We start from the raw sequence: 15,696 nt of genomic DNA, 5'->3' as shown, positions 1-15,696 counted from the left end.
CCGTCTGTCGCCTGTACCCATGCGCATGCGCGAAAAAAAGAAACAAGAAAAAGAGGCACGCGATTGGATGCGCTAGTAGTGACGTCGTTGCCCTCCGCCGCAGCCGAGCGTGCGCGCAGCAGTTTCTCTCCGTCTCCGAAATGGATAGGCCACGCGTCATACATGCTCCTGAGGAGCAGGCAGCTTTCTATCAGCAACGCCGCCAGCAGAACCGGGAACGAGCTCGTCTACCGCCGTGCCGCTGTTGCAGCCCGGGCATAAGAACAGGCTCGTACAGCCGAGCGCAAGCAGCAACTGCGTACCAAAGATCCAGCAGCCTATCAAGCCGTCGTTTAATGAACCGTCTGGATTAACCAAGTGATAAACACCGGGGCTGCACGTTTCAGCTTCGTTGGTTAACCATCTCTACGGATTCCTTGGTCGGTGATCAAGTCGATGTTCCTGCGATTCATGTTTTCCGAAGTGTCCGAAGTATCCGACCGACCCCGGGCCTCATCGTTCGAAAACTACAGACCCACCAAGTGGCCAAGGCGATCGTCCAAGCCACCGGAGGTGCGCCGACCTGCAAGGGGGACGACTTCATCGTCCGCCTGCGACACGGCTCGAACATCATCATCGTGAGCACAATTCACGAGGCCACGGCGGCCACCCTCATGCAAATTATAAGCCTCACCTTTCACGGACGATCACACCCTGTGAAGGTGTATCTTTCAACACCCGAGGGCCTGCTTAAAGGTGTCGTACACGGCATCGACGCAGGCACCGGCGAAGAAGAGCTTATGGCGAATCTTCGGGTCCGCACACATGGAGTCCGCATCGTGCGGGCCCGTATGCTCGGAAAGTCCCAGACAGCCCTACTCCACTTCGAGGGACCACAGGTGCCTAGATTTGTGTACTACTATGGAGGGGAGATGCCCTGCCGAGACTACCAGCCGACAAGGCAGTTCTGCTCCATCTGTAGAATCACCGGACACCGACCAGACGTCTGCCCCAACCCAACGGTTCGTGCGTGCAACGTTTGCAACTACATTAACCCAGACGCCGGACACACTTGTGTTCCGAAGTGCGCCCTGTGCGGAGGGGCCCATCTCACCGCCGCAACAGAGTGCAACAACAAGCTCAAACGCATTCCACCCAGATGGAAGCCTGCCTCCACCACCACACCCAAAACCCAACGACAGCCCCGCCCGGTCACTCACTCGACCAAGGCGGCTGACCTTCGCCCGCGATGGTTCAGCTCCGAGCGGGAAGGCTCCGACTTCGACTACTCGGAGTCTCCGAGCATCTACGGATCTCGGTCCGGTTCCAACCCGAGGTCCAGGTCCAGGTCCCGCTCCTGTTCTCGCCCACGGTCTCACTTTCGGTCGCCCAGACGGCGATCTCGGTCTACGCCCAAGCAAGGACAGCAGGCAGCACCAGCCATCGCGGTACTCAAAGACAAGGGGCCCCAGCGACACCACCGAAAGACCAAGGAAGCCTCAGTCAAGAGGAATACCAGTGAAGAACACGAGGTAAGCTGGGCAGCAGTAGCCTCCCCCTCGTATAAAAAACCACAGACGCCACCATCGGTGAAATTGGAACAGGAACTCGCCACCATGCGCGCAGATACAGACACTCACACAAGAAAACAGACAACTCAAACAACAAGTGACACAGCTCACACAAATACCACAAGAGGCGGCTCCACACAAGGACATCATTGACCTCCAAACCCATGTCGATGCCATCCGCACCCAGATGCAAGCCTTTATGGACGCTACACGCGCCCAGTTGGAACAAATAACACAGACTGCAATACAACGGACAGATGCAGCAATAAAACATATGGAAGCCACTGTAGACAGCAAGCTTAAGAGCCAGCTTCACTCCGTAAAACTACGAAAGACACTACGACAGAACCTTTACAAGGTCACACCTGTAGCAGCACCAAACCAAATCGTAACATCACCGACCACAACGTCCAACAATGCCTAGACCATACAGGCAAGTCAAAGAAAACTTAGAAATTTGGCAATGGAACTGTCGTGGGTACCGCAGGAAGAAAGGGCTGCTGGCACAATTGATCGCTCATTCCTCAAAACCACCAGGGGTCATAGCCCTACAAGAGCCCGGTAACCGACCAACACTACATGGCTACGAAGAATATCACACAAGTCAAGACGACAAGTGGAAGGTAGCCACACTAGTAGACAGAAACATCACAACCATACAACACAAACCCATAGACGACGTGGACGTACTACATGTACTTCTCGAAATAATATACAAAGGCAACCAGAAACAGAGCGCCTTCGTACTCAACATTTATTGCCCCCCTAGCCAAAGGCGGGAAAACATAGGAAAACTCTTTGGGGACACCCTCCGCCTCGCTAAAGACAGTCCCCTGGTAATCATGGGCGACTTCAACGCTCAGAACACCCTGTGGGGGTACCAGAGGCAGGATTGGAAGGGTCTCCAGCTACAAACACTAATTGAACAGTGTCACCTTACACTCATCACAGACCCGAACATACCGACGAGGGAAGGGAACAGCGTAACACGCGACACCACTCCCGACCTCGTCTTCATCACTCAAACCACTCGAGCCGAATGGCTCAACACACTCGAAAACCTAGGCAGCGATCACTTCATATTAAACATAACACTACAGACTGGACGCCTACGCAGGCAGATCGGCACAGCTAAACTCACTGACTGGCGAAAAATCAGGGAAGCCCAAGAACAGGACGCCGACACAATCACGAATCTGGAAGATTGGTGCGACAACCTCCGTCGACATAAACAACGCCACACAAAGGAAATCGCCAGAACGGAAGAGACCCCAGAGGTGGATCCCCACTTACTACACCTGTGGGATGCGAAACGGGGCCTTACCCGCCGGTGGAAAAAACAGAAACATAACAGGAAATTGAAGACGCGCATAGCACAAATAACAGCGGAAGCAGAGGAATATGCCATGCAACTCGCTTCCGCGAACTGGTATAGATTCTGTGACTCCTTCGGTGGCACGCTGGACACGGCGAAGACGTGGCACATCCTCAAAGCAATCCTGGACCCCACCAAAACCAAAGGAGAAGGACACAGGGCTCTGGAACGGTTACTACACACCTACCCAGGCAGCCAACAAGACCTCATCGATGCCATCAAGACCAAGTGCTATGGAGATCCCACTCCCACACAACCATGTAGAACACCCTACACAGGACAACCCAACCCGCTAATGGACGAACCTATCACCGAAAATGAAATGAGAGCGGTTATCGCAGCCACCACCCGTAACACAGCGGCGGGTACGGACCAGATCACAAATTCGATGATCAGAAACCTGAGCGACAAGTCTATCTCCGCGCTCACAGCCTATCTCAACAAACACTGGGAACAAGGTACGGTACCGGCGATGTGGAAACATGCACGAATAATTATGATCCCCAAACCGGGCAAGAAATTGGCAATTGAAAACCTCAGACCCATATCGCTCACCTCCTGCCTCGGCAAGGTGTACGAAAAAATTATAAACACGAGACTACAGAGACACTTGGAAGATAACAAACACCTGCCGGACACCATGTTCGGTTTCCGCGCAGGCCTGTCCACACAAGATGTGCTACTCCAAATCAAGGAAGAAGTCCTCAGCAACGTTTCCCGCTGCGGCGAACACGTCCTCCTAGCAATCGACATCAAAGGGGCTTTCGACAACGTCAGCCACCAAGGAATCCTAGAAGGGCTGGCCAACACCAACTGCGGCGTGCGAACGTACAAGTATGTTCAGAGCTTCCTGAGCCACCGCACGGCGGAGCTGAAGATGGGAGAGATCCAGACCCCAGTGTACCACCCTCCCAACAAGGGAACACCACAAGGTGCTGTCATCTCTCCCACGCTGTTCAACGTCGCCATGATCGGCCTCGCAAGCAAACTGCAGGACGTAGCGGGTCTGCGGCACGCAATCTACGCAGACGATATAACACTCTGGACCACAAGAGGGTCCCTCGCTGAAAAAGAAGAACGCCTGCAAACTGCAGCAAATCTAATCCAAGAATACGTCAGCCAGCGGGGACTACAATGCTCGCCCGAAAAATCTGCGCTCCTACGAGTCTGGCGAGGCCGGGGTAACCACGCAGTCCCCACAGACCCAACAAGAAGACTCGAGGTACGCCTAAACGGGGGCCTCATACCAGAGAAGCCATTGCTGAGGGTGCTGGGCATGTGGTTGCAGTCCAACCAGCGCGCTACACACACCCTTACACTCCTCAAAACCAGTGTCAAGGCGATATCACGCATGATCTTCCGCGTAACATCCAAGAACAGAGGAATGAAGGAGAGGGACACCCTCCGACTGGTCAGTAGTCTGGTGGTGAGCAGAATGACATACAGCCTGCCTTACTACCACCTCACACAGTCCGAGACGAAGCAGGCCGACACACTTTTGAGGATGGCATTCAAGACCGCTCTCCGCCTGCCGATGAGTACATCGACTGAAAAATTATTGGCGCTAGGGTTGCACAACACCCTCAGCGAACTGACAGAAGCCCATTACGTCTCGCAACAACAGAGACTAGCGCGGACTCACACGGGCCGGCAGGTCCTACAAACCTTGGGGTTCCCAGCAATAACAACACGAACCCAAGAAACCTGCTTAATACCTCGTCACGTCCAGGACAGGTTTCACGTTGCCCCGATACCACGCAACATGGACCCTAACCTACACTCCGGCAGGAGGAGAGCAAGGGCCCAGTACATGGAGAAAGCGTTCAGGTTCAATACCACGGCCCGTTTTACGGACGCCGCCATGTATGGGACGAACAACAAGGGCGCAGTGGCAGTGGCATGCGACCACCGAGGCAACGTTACCTCCGCTGCATCGACCCGCCCCTGCACGATCACGGAAGCCGAAGAGATGGCCATCGCGTTAGCCATCCGCGAGGGCCTACGCGCAAACCAACCACTGACGATCCTTACGGATTCCCAGCAGGCCTGCCGCAACTTCCTACAGGGAAGAATTGGAAGACCTGCAGCACAAATCCTAGCACGAATACTTAAGGAGGACCCTGAGGACTTCACCACCCAAACCATCATCTGGATACCGGGCCACACTGGCATCACGGGCAACCTGCAGGCCGACAGAGCAGCTCGAGGATTCGTACATAACCGAGCACTCATCACGCCGGCTGCAGAAGACCCGGACCCTGTCGACCTCGAGTATTCAGCCATCGTTAACTACTACAGAGGGCGTTGCTTGCGATATCCACCACCCCATCGAAATCTAAAGACAGAAGATGCCGCTGCCTGGCGTAGGCTCCAGACAGGCACTTACACAAACCTACACATATTACATCGGATACACCCCACAGCCTACACAGACGAATGCCCATGGTGTGGGGCCACGCCAACCCTATACCACATTACGTGGGAGTGCACACTACAAAACATAGAACACCTAGACACGAACACCACGAGGGAGCAATCGGAGGCACTGCTGTCCAGCTCGGCCCTCGACGACCAGCTCAAGCTGATAAAGAGAGCGGAGAAGATGGCAAGAGCCAGCGGAGCCCTGGACTAAGGGCCCCGACCATTAGCGGTTTTCTGATTATTCTTTTTATAAAGTTTATCTATCTATCTATCTTCCGAAGTGTCAAAGTATTTCTGCGATAAAACCTGCGTGTTTTCGTGGTTTCCTGTTCAATGGTATTTTACCAGTCAAAACTAAACCAATCAGATCGAAAACGGAACTGTGCTTTTAAACGTGATACGCAGTTGAGCGTGTTGACATATCCATGCGAGCGCTTTTTATTTCGGAAGCATAGAATAAAGCGCGAGTGTCTAATAAACCAACTGCAATTTCAAACAATAATTATGCTGTACTTAATAACAATCGGCTTACGTACGCGTACACTAATCTCATAGAATACATCCAAAGTACCAAGTTTTCACCGCCAGGCCTCACCACTTACTGCTTTTCAGACTTTCTTTGCCAATTTAAAATTTTGATTCCTACTTAACTCGCGAACAGTGTTCTCTATTCTTTCGCTATAAATCACGGCCGCTTCATTTCCATCAACGCCTCGCAACACATTCTGCTCAGTTGTCAGTCCCTTCAGCATATGAAGAGACACTTGAGTGCCATACTACAGCGTTTAACTTACAAGGAATGCCTTTGTTGCCTGTCTGTATCTGGTATGATAAGAATTACCACCAGTTCGTTGTTCGACACTTGGCAGGATTATCGCTTTCGCTGAAGTCATTCTTACCACGTTATCACTGTCGACCGATGCGCGCTTTCTCTATCAAAAGTTAGCGAACGTTGTCGTCGCTTCAGTAATGAGATCGGCCATATCATTATGGAGTTGTACACGCTCCCGTCGCAAACACCCACAAGAACAAATCAATACATTCTCGAACCGACACGAGCACCGCCGACTGTTCTGGAACGTATGTACGATGAATGGATGCATCAACAATGGGCCTACTCCAACATCGTGATTCGATTCGACGGTCACTGACCGTTATCGCCGCTATGGTGGCCACCTAAGTATCGCTATGCTTATTTCTGAGCACCGGTTTGTCCAAGTGTTCGTATTCATCCTTCGGATTAGTGTTCCCGCCTTTGCACCATCGAGACCTCATGACAATATGACGTTTGGCTCTGCATGCTCAAAATGGAGTTTCCGTATTTCGCGTTGAAATCATGTTCCCACACATCGCAACTTCACAAGCCGAATATTGATGCCCCGTTTAAGAAGCCAAATTGTTATCACACGAGAGAAAGTAACGTGCATGACCGGGGAGACTCACAGTCAGCAATTTGCTCAGCGAAAGAAAACACAGTAACACGATCCACGTTATTTTAATCGAGAAAATGAAATATTGTAGAAATAAACACGGTAATGCTAAAGTCTACAGTATTAGCACCGTACACAGTGCCTTGGCCGATTTTGTAAATCGGCTATGTCACTGAGTCTCTATTTCCTTCCGTATGTTTAAAGTACCGTGCGCAATTCGTACAATGCCTAACTGATGAAGACACACTTACTGTTCCCGAGCCTCACTTTGAGTCCCGTAGTCTCCCTAGCCGGCGGTAGGAACAGCAAGAAAAGCAGAGAAGACGGCGCACCCGAACGCTAGACAAACACAGTGGCAGACGGACGCACGCAGCGGCAAACAAGTGCACGTGCACACACGCGAGCAAGATTGCAAGAAGCGCTGTCCACATAATTGGTTCAGAGCTGTTGCAGCCCATCTGGAAGTATACTACAAGGGCCGGGGCTCGGACGAAAACAAGCGTGCTGTTCTTTTATTTCTCATTACTCCTTGCGCATGTGTCTTCTTTTTTTTCTCTCTTTCTCTCCAAGAATAACGGAGTAGCTGGCTATATCTGGAACAGCCTTACCGCAGCAAGAAGAACCCTCGCTCCTCTTCGGTCACCGATGGCCTCTGAGCAAAGCGTCTCTGAGCGCCCGGAACTCTTCGACTTCGAACGAGGAGACCCACGAGGCCCAGCGAAGACACATGCAAGATCAATACCGAACAATAGAGCCCTGTGCGCGTAACGTTCCTGTGCTAAGCGTGCAGCGGCCTGACATGCTCTCCCCAAGGTGCGGCAAGCCTGCCAATTTAGGTACAGAATTGAGACAGCGCCGCAGAAAAAGGAGAGCAGGAGCGGAAGGCCTGTCGATCAGCCAGCTGGGGAAAAAGACAGAGGATAGTTGTCCACACGCGCACACACGCAAACACATACATACATACACACACACATACATACATACATACATACATACATACATACATACATACATACATACATACATACATACATACATACATACATACATACATACATACATACATACATACATACATACATACATACATACATACATACATACATACATACATACATACATACATACATACATACATACATACATACATACATACATACATACATACATACATTAATGCCATTTCTGTGTACGCACGAACTCACACAAAATAAATAAAAACGGGGATTCACGTGCCGAAACCACAATCTGATTATGAGGCACACCGTAGTGGGGGACTTCCGAATAATTTCGAGCACCTGATGTTCTTTAACGTGCACCTAAACTAAGTATACGAGAGTTTGTGTGTTGCGCCCCCATCGAAATGCGGCCGCCACGGCCGCGATTGAAGGAAACGTAGCAAGCACGGTAAAGCGGCAAATGTCGAACTAGGAAGGTGACAAGTAGTGCACATTCAAGAATAGAAAAAAAAACATAGGATAACATATATCATCGACTTCGTCTGAACGTCGCCTTCACCAATAGCTCCCTAGATGCACCGCCTTGAACTGACCCCTAATCCGCACTGTGATAACTGAGGTGCGTTAGATACTGTGGAACCCGTTTTGTTCGAATGTTCAGGTTACGGAAACGAAAGGTCTCTCTATTTCAGTAAAATGGGATCGGCTGCCCAATAAGCACTACATCTAGGAAGAATGCTCGGTCCTGCGCCTTCTCCTTCAAGGCAACAGCAAACTAATATTTCTTTTCATAGTCCGTGAAGACATTGCCTTAATAGACAAGCTCTAGCCTATCGACACCATCACATTTGTAGCACCTGTGCATACGTTGATCATATATTTTCTTGTCTTTTTCTTCAGTTTTTTTCCTTTCCTGCCCCTTTCTTCCTAGGACCTTTCTGTTCCCTATCCCCTTCCATATGCCGAGTAGCATACATACGTATACGTATACATACATATACGCTGGCAGAATTACCTGCATTTCAGTAAAGAGCTCTCTCTCTCTCTCTCTTCTCTGTCTTTCTCTGCATGCAATACCAATATATAACCTTCGCTCTGCTTCAATGTTCAGTCCCTGTCTGAAGTCAATCTCTCATCGTCCTTTGTGGGAGTATCTAGCTCTGGAGCTATATACCGTGTCCGTGAAAGAATGACAAGTTTAAGCTTTGCGCAGCCCGCCAGCGAACATTAACTTCAATCCATCCTGAAAAGTTGCTCGGTGTCAGAAAGTCTTTTAATCCGGGTCTAATCCCATGTACATACCCTCTTGTTTACAATGATAGTTTACACCACGCGACCGTCGGGATTAGCGCCGCGAAACATGAAAATCAGTTTATATTTATATATATATATATATAAATATATATATATATATATATATATATATATATATATATATATATATATATATATATATATATATATATATATATATATATGTATATATATATATATATATATATATATCCAGTACCAAACTTGGTAAGCGGCGAATGCTTTTGAGCGCGTAGGGCGTTGCGTTGCAGAGAAAGAACCAGATATATTCTGCCGTGAAAGTCCGACCTGTCGGTGCGAGTACGCCACGTGACTTCTTTCTTTCCTTATTTATTTGCGTTGCGAAACAATTTGTCGCAATACCGGAAAGATGGCTTGCATCTACGTTCTCCGATATTAACCTGTGACGTGTGTTTCCTTCGCCTTGGACTGCGTCCGTGTATGCTAACATGCGCAAAATACGTGATGTGGGAAGAAATATTGTAAGCAGATTTGCCCGTACGTGTGTGTTAGTTCATGTGGGATACCTCAATCTCACCATGCTCACACCACTATCGAATTTTAATGTCACGTCGATGCAAGCAGCGAGGACGGAATTGGAGATCGCGAGGATGGAAACACCGGGTCGAGCTCTCGCGATTTAACGTCCACTTCTAATGCAATGTGCCCAATATGGTGGGACTGAGACAAGCTATATGAAAAAGCGCACTTGTGAAATTTCACATAGGCGCTCTCCCGTTAATTTTGTGGTTAATCCGTTCATTCATTCCTCGAATTCATTCATTCATTCGTTCATTCATTCGTTCGTTTGTTCGTTCGTTCGTTCGCTCGTTCATTCATTCATTCATTCATTCATTCATTCATTCATTCATTCATTCATTCATTCATTCATTCATTCATTTATTAATGCATGCATGGAAGTCCTCGTTGGTGGAAAACGCAGCGAACAGAAACACGCAAAGAAGAAACGCAGGAACACGATAATCGGAGCGAATACGGGAAACACGCATAAATATGAGAACGATGAAAAATTGAGTCACTTCGACAAATACACTTTCTTGATCAAAGTTACATTAATAAAGTTTAGTAACTTTTTTAAGTATTCCCTATTCTTCAAGAAACTATTTGTAATGCACGTGCTGCACTGTGTTGCAACTGTTCTGATGGCCATGCACCCAGGATTTTGTCTAGTAATAATGACCTCCTATACAGAGCGCATATCTTCGCCAAAGGCCTCTTACGGAGAGTATTATGGTTACTGCGATATAGTAGCTGATATTCTATGTCATCACAAGCCTTCTCGCTAGAGCACACAGCAATGTCAGTTTTTTTTTTCCTGTCACGTACAAGAGACATTTAGTACAGGCGATGCCAATCCAAACCCCATGAATTGTTTCTATGGAGCGGGTGGTTTCCATAGGCATAGTTATTTGCAGGTGACGGTCTGTCGAATATAGTCGGGAGTTTTCAGCACCATTTGGATTCGGCTTGATACGTGTTTAGCAACACCAACAAGCTTCGGTGCATTCGAGGTGATTTCTTACTGTACTGAAAGAACAATGCTACTCAGGATAACTTCTTCTTGGGAGAGTTGGCGTTTGCCAACTTTCATAAAAAAAGAGAGAGAGATTTATAGTATTCATATATTCTTATTAAAATTGAATGAACGCGCATAATCCTACACTATAAAAAGAAAAGGCAGTAACTGAAATATCGTGCGGACATCCACGAGATTAGACCCACGCGAAACTATTTTATTACTGAGAAAAGAATAGTCAGAGTAGATTGACTTTTTTGCAGACAAAGTTAGATGCCCAAGAGAAGAAGGTATTGTAACAAATTTTTTTTCAGTAGTACCTTGAAGAACAATATCTTTATTACGGAGACTGCTTAGAAGACGTTGTGACGTAAATCACCCTTTCAGTTATGTTAGAAACAGTCTGTAGCGGCACTTCTCCAGCATGATTTGGATGCGGAGTAGACTCAGCGCTAAAACAATGTAGGCACAACAAGCGCTGGTTGTTGCTACTTTCTAACACTTTTCTTTTGCAAGTTCTACATTGCTTTCTGTGTGGGGTTAATTGGACTTTTCGTCATCCTTATCAACCGGCGACTGCTATGTTTGCACTTGATTAATCGATGTTTGATGATATCGGAAATGTCGACAACCTCCATGGCAGGCTTCCCCACATTTATTGAACAAGAAACACAATAAAAAAAACATAGGAAAATATAAAAACAAAACACATATACACGTATATAAAACGGCGGAGCATACGAAAAGAAATTGCAGAAGTAGAAATGCGTTGAAAGATATTCGCTACCAACCAAGAAATGTGTGCCTGAGGACAAAACATACATAAGGGAAAATACGCATGAAGAAGCAAGAATAAGTTAATAAATGAAGCGGAAAATGAGAAACATAATATTCAAAACAAATAAGAAGTTGTTTCTAAGATATTGTTAAACTGCTGTGGCTGTTTGCAACTTACCTGAGTCACTCGTCTGTTGTGCGCGCTGAAGTTTAGCATTGCACATTTACCAACTAGCCAAACTTTAAGTTGTATTGTGTCTAGTATCTTGGCGTCAAGTCGACTATGCATTCCGAAACAACATGCCAACAAAGCTCTCCTGTATTCATGGTCTGAAAGGGTAGGAGTGACAAACGTGGGCAAAACAGCAATAAAAAAAGGCGACAGAAACACCTCTTGAGTTCGTTTCTTTAGATGTATTCTGCACCTAACATTCCAAAGCATTATTCCTTACGAACTCGCTCAGCTTCTGCTATAGTCAAACCGCTCACCTTTGAGCACGAACATTTTCTGCAGAGTTTGTGCGCTGACCTGAACCCGTCCTTGACGAAACAAGACAATGCTCAAAGAGAGTTGGTGACGAAGTAATGGCGGAACAATTCTGCAGGGGTCATAGAGTGGACGGATGTCTCAGGTGCGCATGGCTCTCCACGACGTGGCGTAATTCTCGCATGTCTTTTATGGCTTGGAGTAGCATTTGGAAATACCCACTCCTTCCTCGTGGGAGTGGCCACAAGCCCCGAATGTGAAACTTGTGGGTGCAAAGAGACGAATGCGCACCTTTTGTGTGATAGTCCTCGTTTCGGCGCGCACAGAAACGCGATCTGTACCCACGCTCGGCAAGATTTACAAAAATCCTCCACTGGAAAAACAGAACTTCTGGACCTTGGTTCCAGCAGACATGAGCCCTGGTTCCTCTAAAAGCATTAGTGTTCTATTTTTGAAAAGAAAAGCCTTGAGATCCCATGAAAAACTGCAGTCTCCATCGTAATGGTAGTGCGAGCAGACTCTCTTGATATCTTTTCTTTACTTTCTCCTTCTATTTCTGACCTTTTCCTGACTACCCAGAGCAAATTAGCCAACCGGACAGTTACTCCGGTTAGCCTCTCTGTATTTCTTCTCTCTCTCTATCTATGAGACGTACCTTGTTTCGCCACTACGGCCTTTGTCGAGCGTCTTCGGAGCGTGAGAACTAGTGCGTGGACAAGGGCAGGTAGTCACGTGACATCACCGTCCGCGCGTGGGCGAACACGACTTCTCGCGCGCTCGCGCGCAGCCAGCCCTGACGGTGTGCGCAGTGTATTTTTTAAAAAAAACGAGCTAACTGGTACAGTGGGCAAAGTCGCCGGTGCCTGTCACTCACCCAGCGCGGCGAGTAGGAGCCGTGGCCAGGCGCGCATACTCCCCGGGAGCGCCACATGCGCGCGCCCGGCGTCCGACGCTCACATGGCCTGCGCCACCGGCGGCGCTCGTCTGCTTGGCGCTCCTCACGTGTCCCGAGGCGGGACCGGATGTGACCGCCGGCTCACTTTCAAACGGGATGCGGAACGGAGGAAGGCACCGGCCGTTTCCGGCTCTCTCTCTGCGTTTCTTGCGCCGCCCGCGCCGAACTAGCGTGCTCGAGGAGGCTTCTCTGCCGAATCGATGGGTTGTGCGGTGGAGCCCGTCTCCCAGTGCCCTCCCGTGGTCGTTTTCGAAAGATTCGGTTCGGTCCAAAAAGAAAGGAATGCTGCGGAGAGCGGCCGCTGAAGGAAGAGATGAGAACGTGTGGTCGTAATGAGCAGCTCCGAATCCACTGAGCAAATGGCCGAACCTGTATGTGGTCCTGGTACAAGTGCCAGAGTGCTAAGAGTTGGAGTGGTTGAGGATGGTGTGCCTCACTCTATCGAGCTTTGGAGCGTCCTGCTTGTCGCGCGAGCTATGCAACAGGTCCCCAGCGGCAAATATCGCTGCTGCAAGAGTTGCATCCAAACTTTCGACTAACTTTACGTGTTGTAAGTTACAAGAAGGGTGAACTAAAATGCCCTTGTTGTGTCAGCAATATACATGCGGCTGTCTGCGATACTTTTGTTTCCAATGTGTTCCGTCTTTACCCGCCGCGGTGGCTTAGCGGCTATGGTGTTGTGCTGCTGAGCACGTGGTCGCTGGATCGAATCCCGGCGGCGGTGACCGCTTTTCAATGGGGGCGAAATGCAAAAACGCCCGTGTCTTGTGCATTAGGGGCACGTTAAAGATATCCTGGTTGTCAAAATTATTCCATAGTCCCCCACTACGGCGTGCCTCATAATTAAATCGTAGTTTTGGAACGTAGAATCCCAAAGTTAATTCATTCATGTTCGGTCTTTGTCAAAAATTTTTCTGCCGAATGTGCATCGTGCAGGATTTCTACTGTTTCCCATGATACCGGAAGGCTCCGAATCGTCGAAGGAATTCTCGCTCTTCTATTTCGCTTGAGAACACAAATTGTCATACGCGGGAAGGTTTGGACGTTTAAAACAACTCGCGAGCTCTGAGCCTGTAAACGCGACGATAACCGTGAGTCACACACTTCATAGTAGGAGGAGGAAAGAGAAAAGCAGAAGGCAGGGAGGTTAACCAGAATAACGTCCGGTTGGCTACCCTACACCGGGGAATGGGAAAGGGGAAAACAAAGATGTCAGGGAGAGAGAAGAGGGAATGAAAGAAGGAAATTAGCGGTGAGTTCACTGACGCGTGCGGTCTAATAGTAATTGCACTAATAGTCACAGACGTTCACACAAGCCCGTCGTCCTCAAGAAGCACAGAAGTGCCTTCACCGCTTGATGGGCCGACGAGCTATGGAGGCGGTTTTCCAGCAGCACCTGCACGGAAAGTTATCGATTGTCCAGTTTTTGGAGAGCGTTAGCAAGTTCTTGTCTTTCTGGGGCATATCGTGCACAGTGGCACAGCAGGTGGTCGATGTTTTCGTCGGTGCCGCAGACCTCGCATGCTGCACTGTCAGTCACTCCAATTAATGTAGAGTATGCCTTTGTGTAGGCAACTCCTAACCAAAGGCGACAGAGAAGCGTAGCTTCACGTCGAAGAAGTCCGAATGGAGGTCGGAGTTGCAGTGAGGGGTTTAATCGATGCAGTCGTGCAAATCTCAACTTTGGCGAGTTCCACTCGGTCAGTAAGAGACTGCGTGCCAAGTGTCGAAGCTGCCTTGCCGCGTCTGTCCCCGAAAGTGGAATTGGAACGCTGTGCTCTTCTTGATGTGATGTGCGAGCAGCGTTATCAGCGGAATCATTGCCACTGATTCCACAATGGCCAGGTACCCATTGAAAGACAACCTCGTGACCTCTTTTTTTTTTAGGGGGGGGGGGGGGGAGTGATGATGAAGTTGCACGATTTCGTATGCCAGCTGTTCATGACATCCACGTCGGAGGACTCACTGCGTGCACTGTAATGCCGGTTTTGAGTCGGAAAACACAGCCCATTTTCTAGGTCTTTCAGAATCAATGAATTCCGGTGCATGACGCAGAGTCGGTAGTTCTGCCGCCGCTGAGGTCGTGACATAGGATGTCACGAACCGCAGTGTTATTCCTCGCGTTGATATAACCATCGCACCACCAGAACTCGACGATGTAGTCAATCCATCGGTATATATGTGCACGTGGTTGCTGTACTTCTGATGCAAGAGGTGTAAGCTCAATTGTTTTAAAGCAGGGGCCAGTAGACCTGACTTCTTCTGTAGTCCTAGAATCATTATATGCACTTCTTGCCGGTATAACATGATATCAGTGAATGAATGTTCAAAATTTCCTTTTAATTGGTCGTATATGTCACCGCTTATACTGTCAGAGTTCGTTCAGGAGCTTATAGTTGAGGCACGAGGTTCTCTGAGTTTGATTATATTATGTCATGCGGTCTCTTGACCCTCTGTTCGACCTAATCGGACGTGAGCAATGCAGGAAGCACGCAAACAGCAGGCGTGGCATGCCACATAGTGCTGTTATACCTTCAGCGGCGAGAGACTACCGCCTGCAGGAAGTTTCAGCTACTTCTGTAAGTCGAGACTGATGTCAAAGCATTTCGCAAAATCGCAAATGCACCAACATAGTTTTGCGGTGAGGAGAGAAGCACAAAGCATATTTACAGGAATATTTTCATTAACCTTAAAGGCTGACAAGGCGCTCGACGCGTATTACACCAGATCCAGGCTGAACCATTGTGTAGTCAAGAGGGGCACTTTCGTGCCCGACGTCAGCCACTTGACCCAACACACGGCTATGGCCAAAGTATCGCGAAAACAACTTTTCCGCGAGACCAACGCGAAGCAACGGGGGCCAAAGAATGACCAGGACACCCGATGCGTAG

At 48.7% G+C, this 15,696-nt stretch overlaps 1 protein-coding gene across 2 annotated transcripts in view; it reads right to left on the bottom strand.

Moving 5' to 3' along the window:
- LOC135902729 (uncharacterized) overlaps positions 1-12,862 on the bottom strand; it is a 198,957-nt gene extending 186,095 nt beyond the window's left edge. For both annotated transcript variants that reach the window (XM_065432951.2, XM_065432958.2), the window contains exon 1: positions 12,725-12,862. In XM_065432951.2, the coding sequence (XP_065289023.2) occupies positions 12,725-12,761 (37 nt within the window). In that variant the 5' untranslated portion in view covers positions 12,762-12,862. The remainder of the gene's footprint in view (positions 1-12,724) is intronic.
- Positions 12,863-15,696: the final 2,834 nt, after the last annotated feature.

This window comes from Dermacentor albipictus, chromosome 3 (assembly GCF_038994185.2).
Source record: "Dermacentor albipictus isolate Rhodes 1998 colony chromosome 3, USDA_Dalb.pri_finalv2, whole genome shotgun sequence".
Classification (NCBI taxonomy): Eukaryota; Metazoa; Arthropoda; class Arachnida; order Ixodida; family Ixodidae; genus Dermacentor; species Dermacentor albipictus.
The sequence above is the reverse complement of the archived record's forward strand: the minus strand, read 5'-3'. Positions and strand labels throughout refer to the sequence as shown.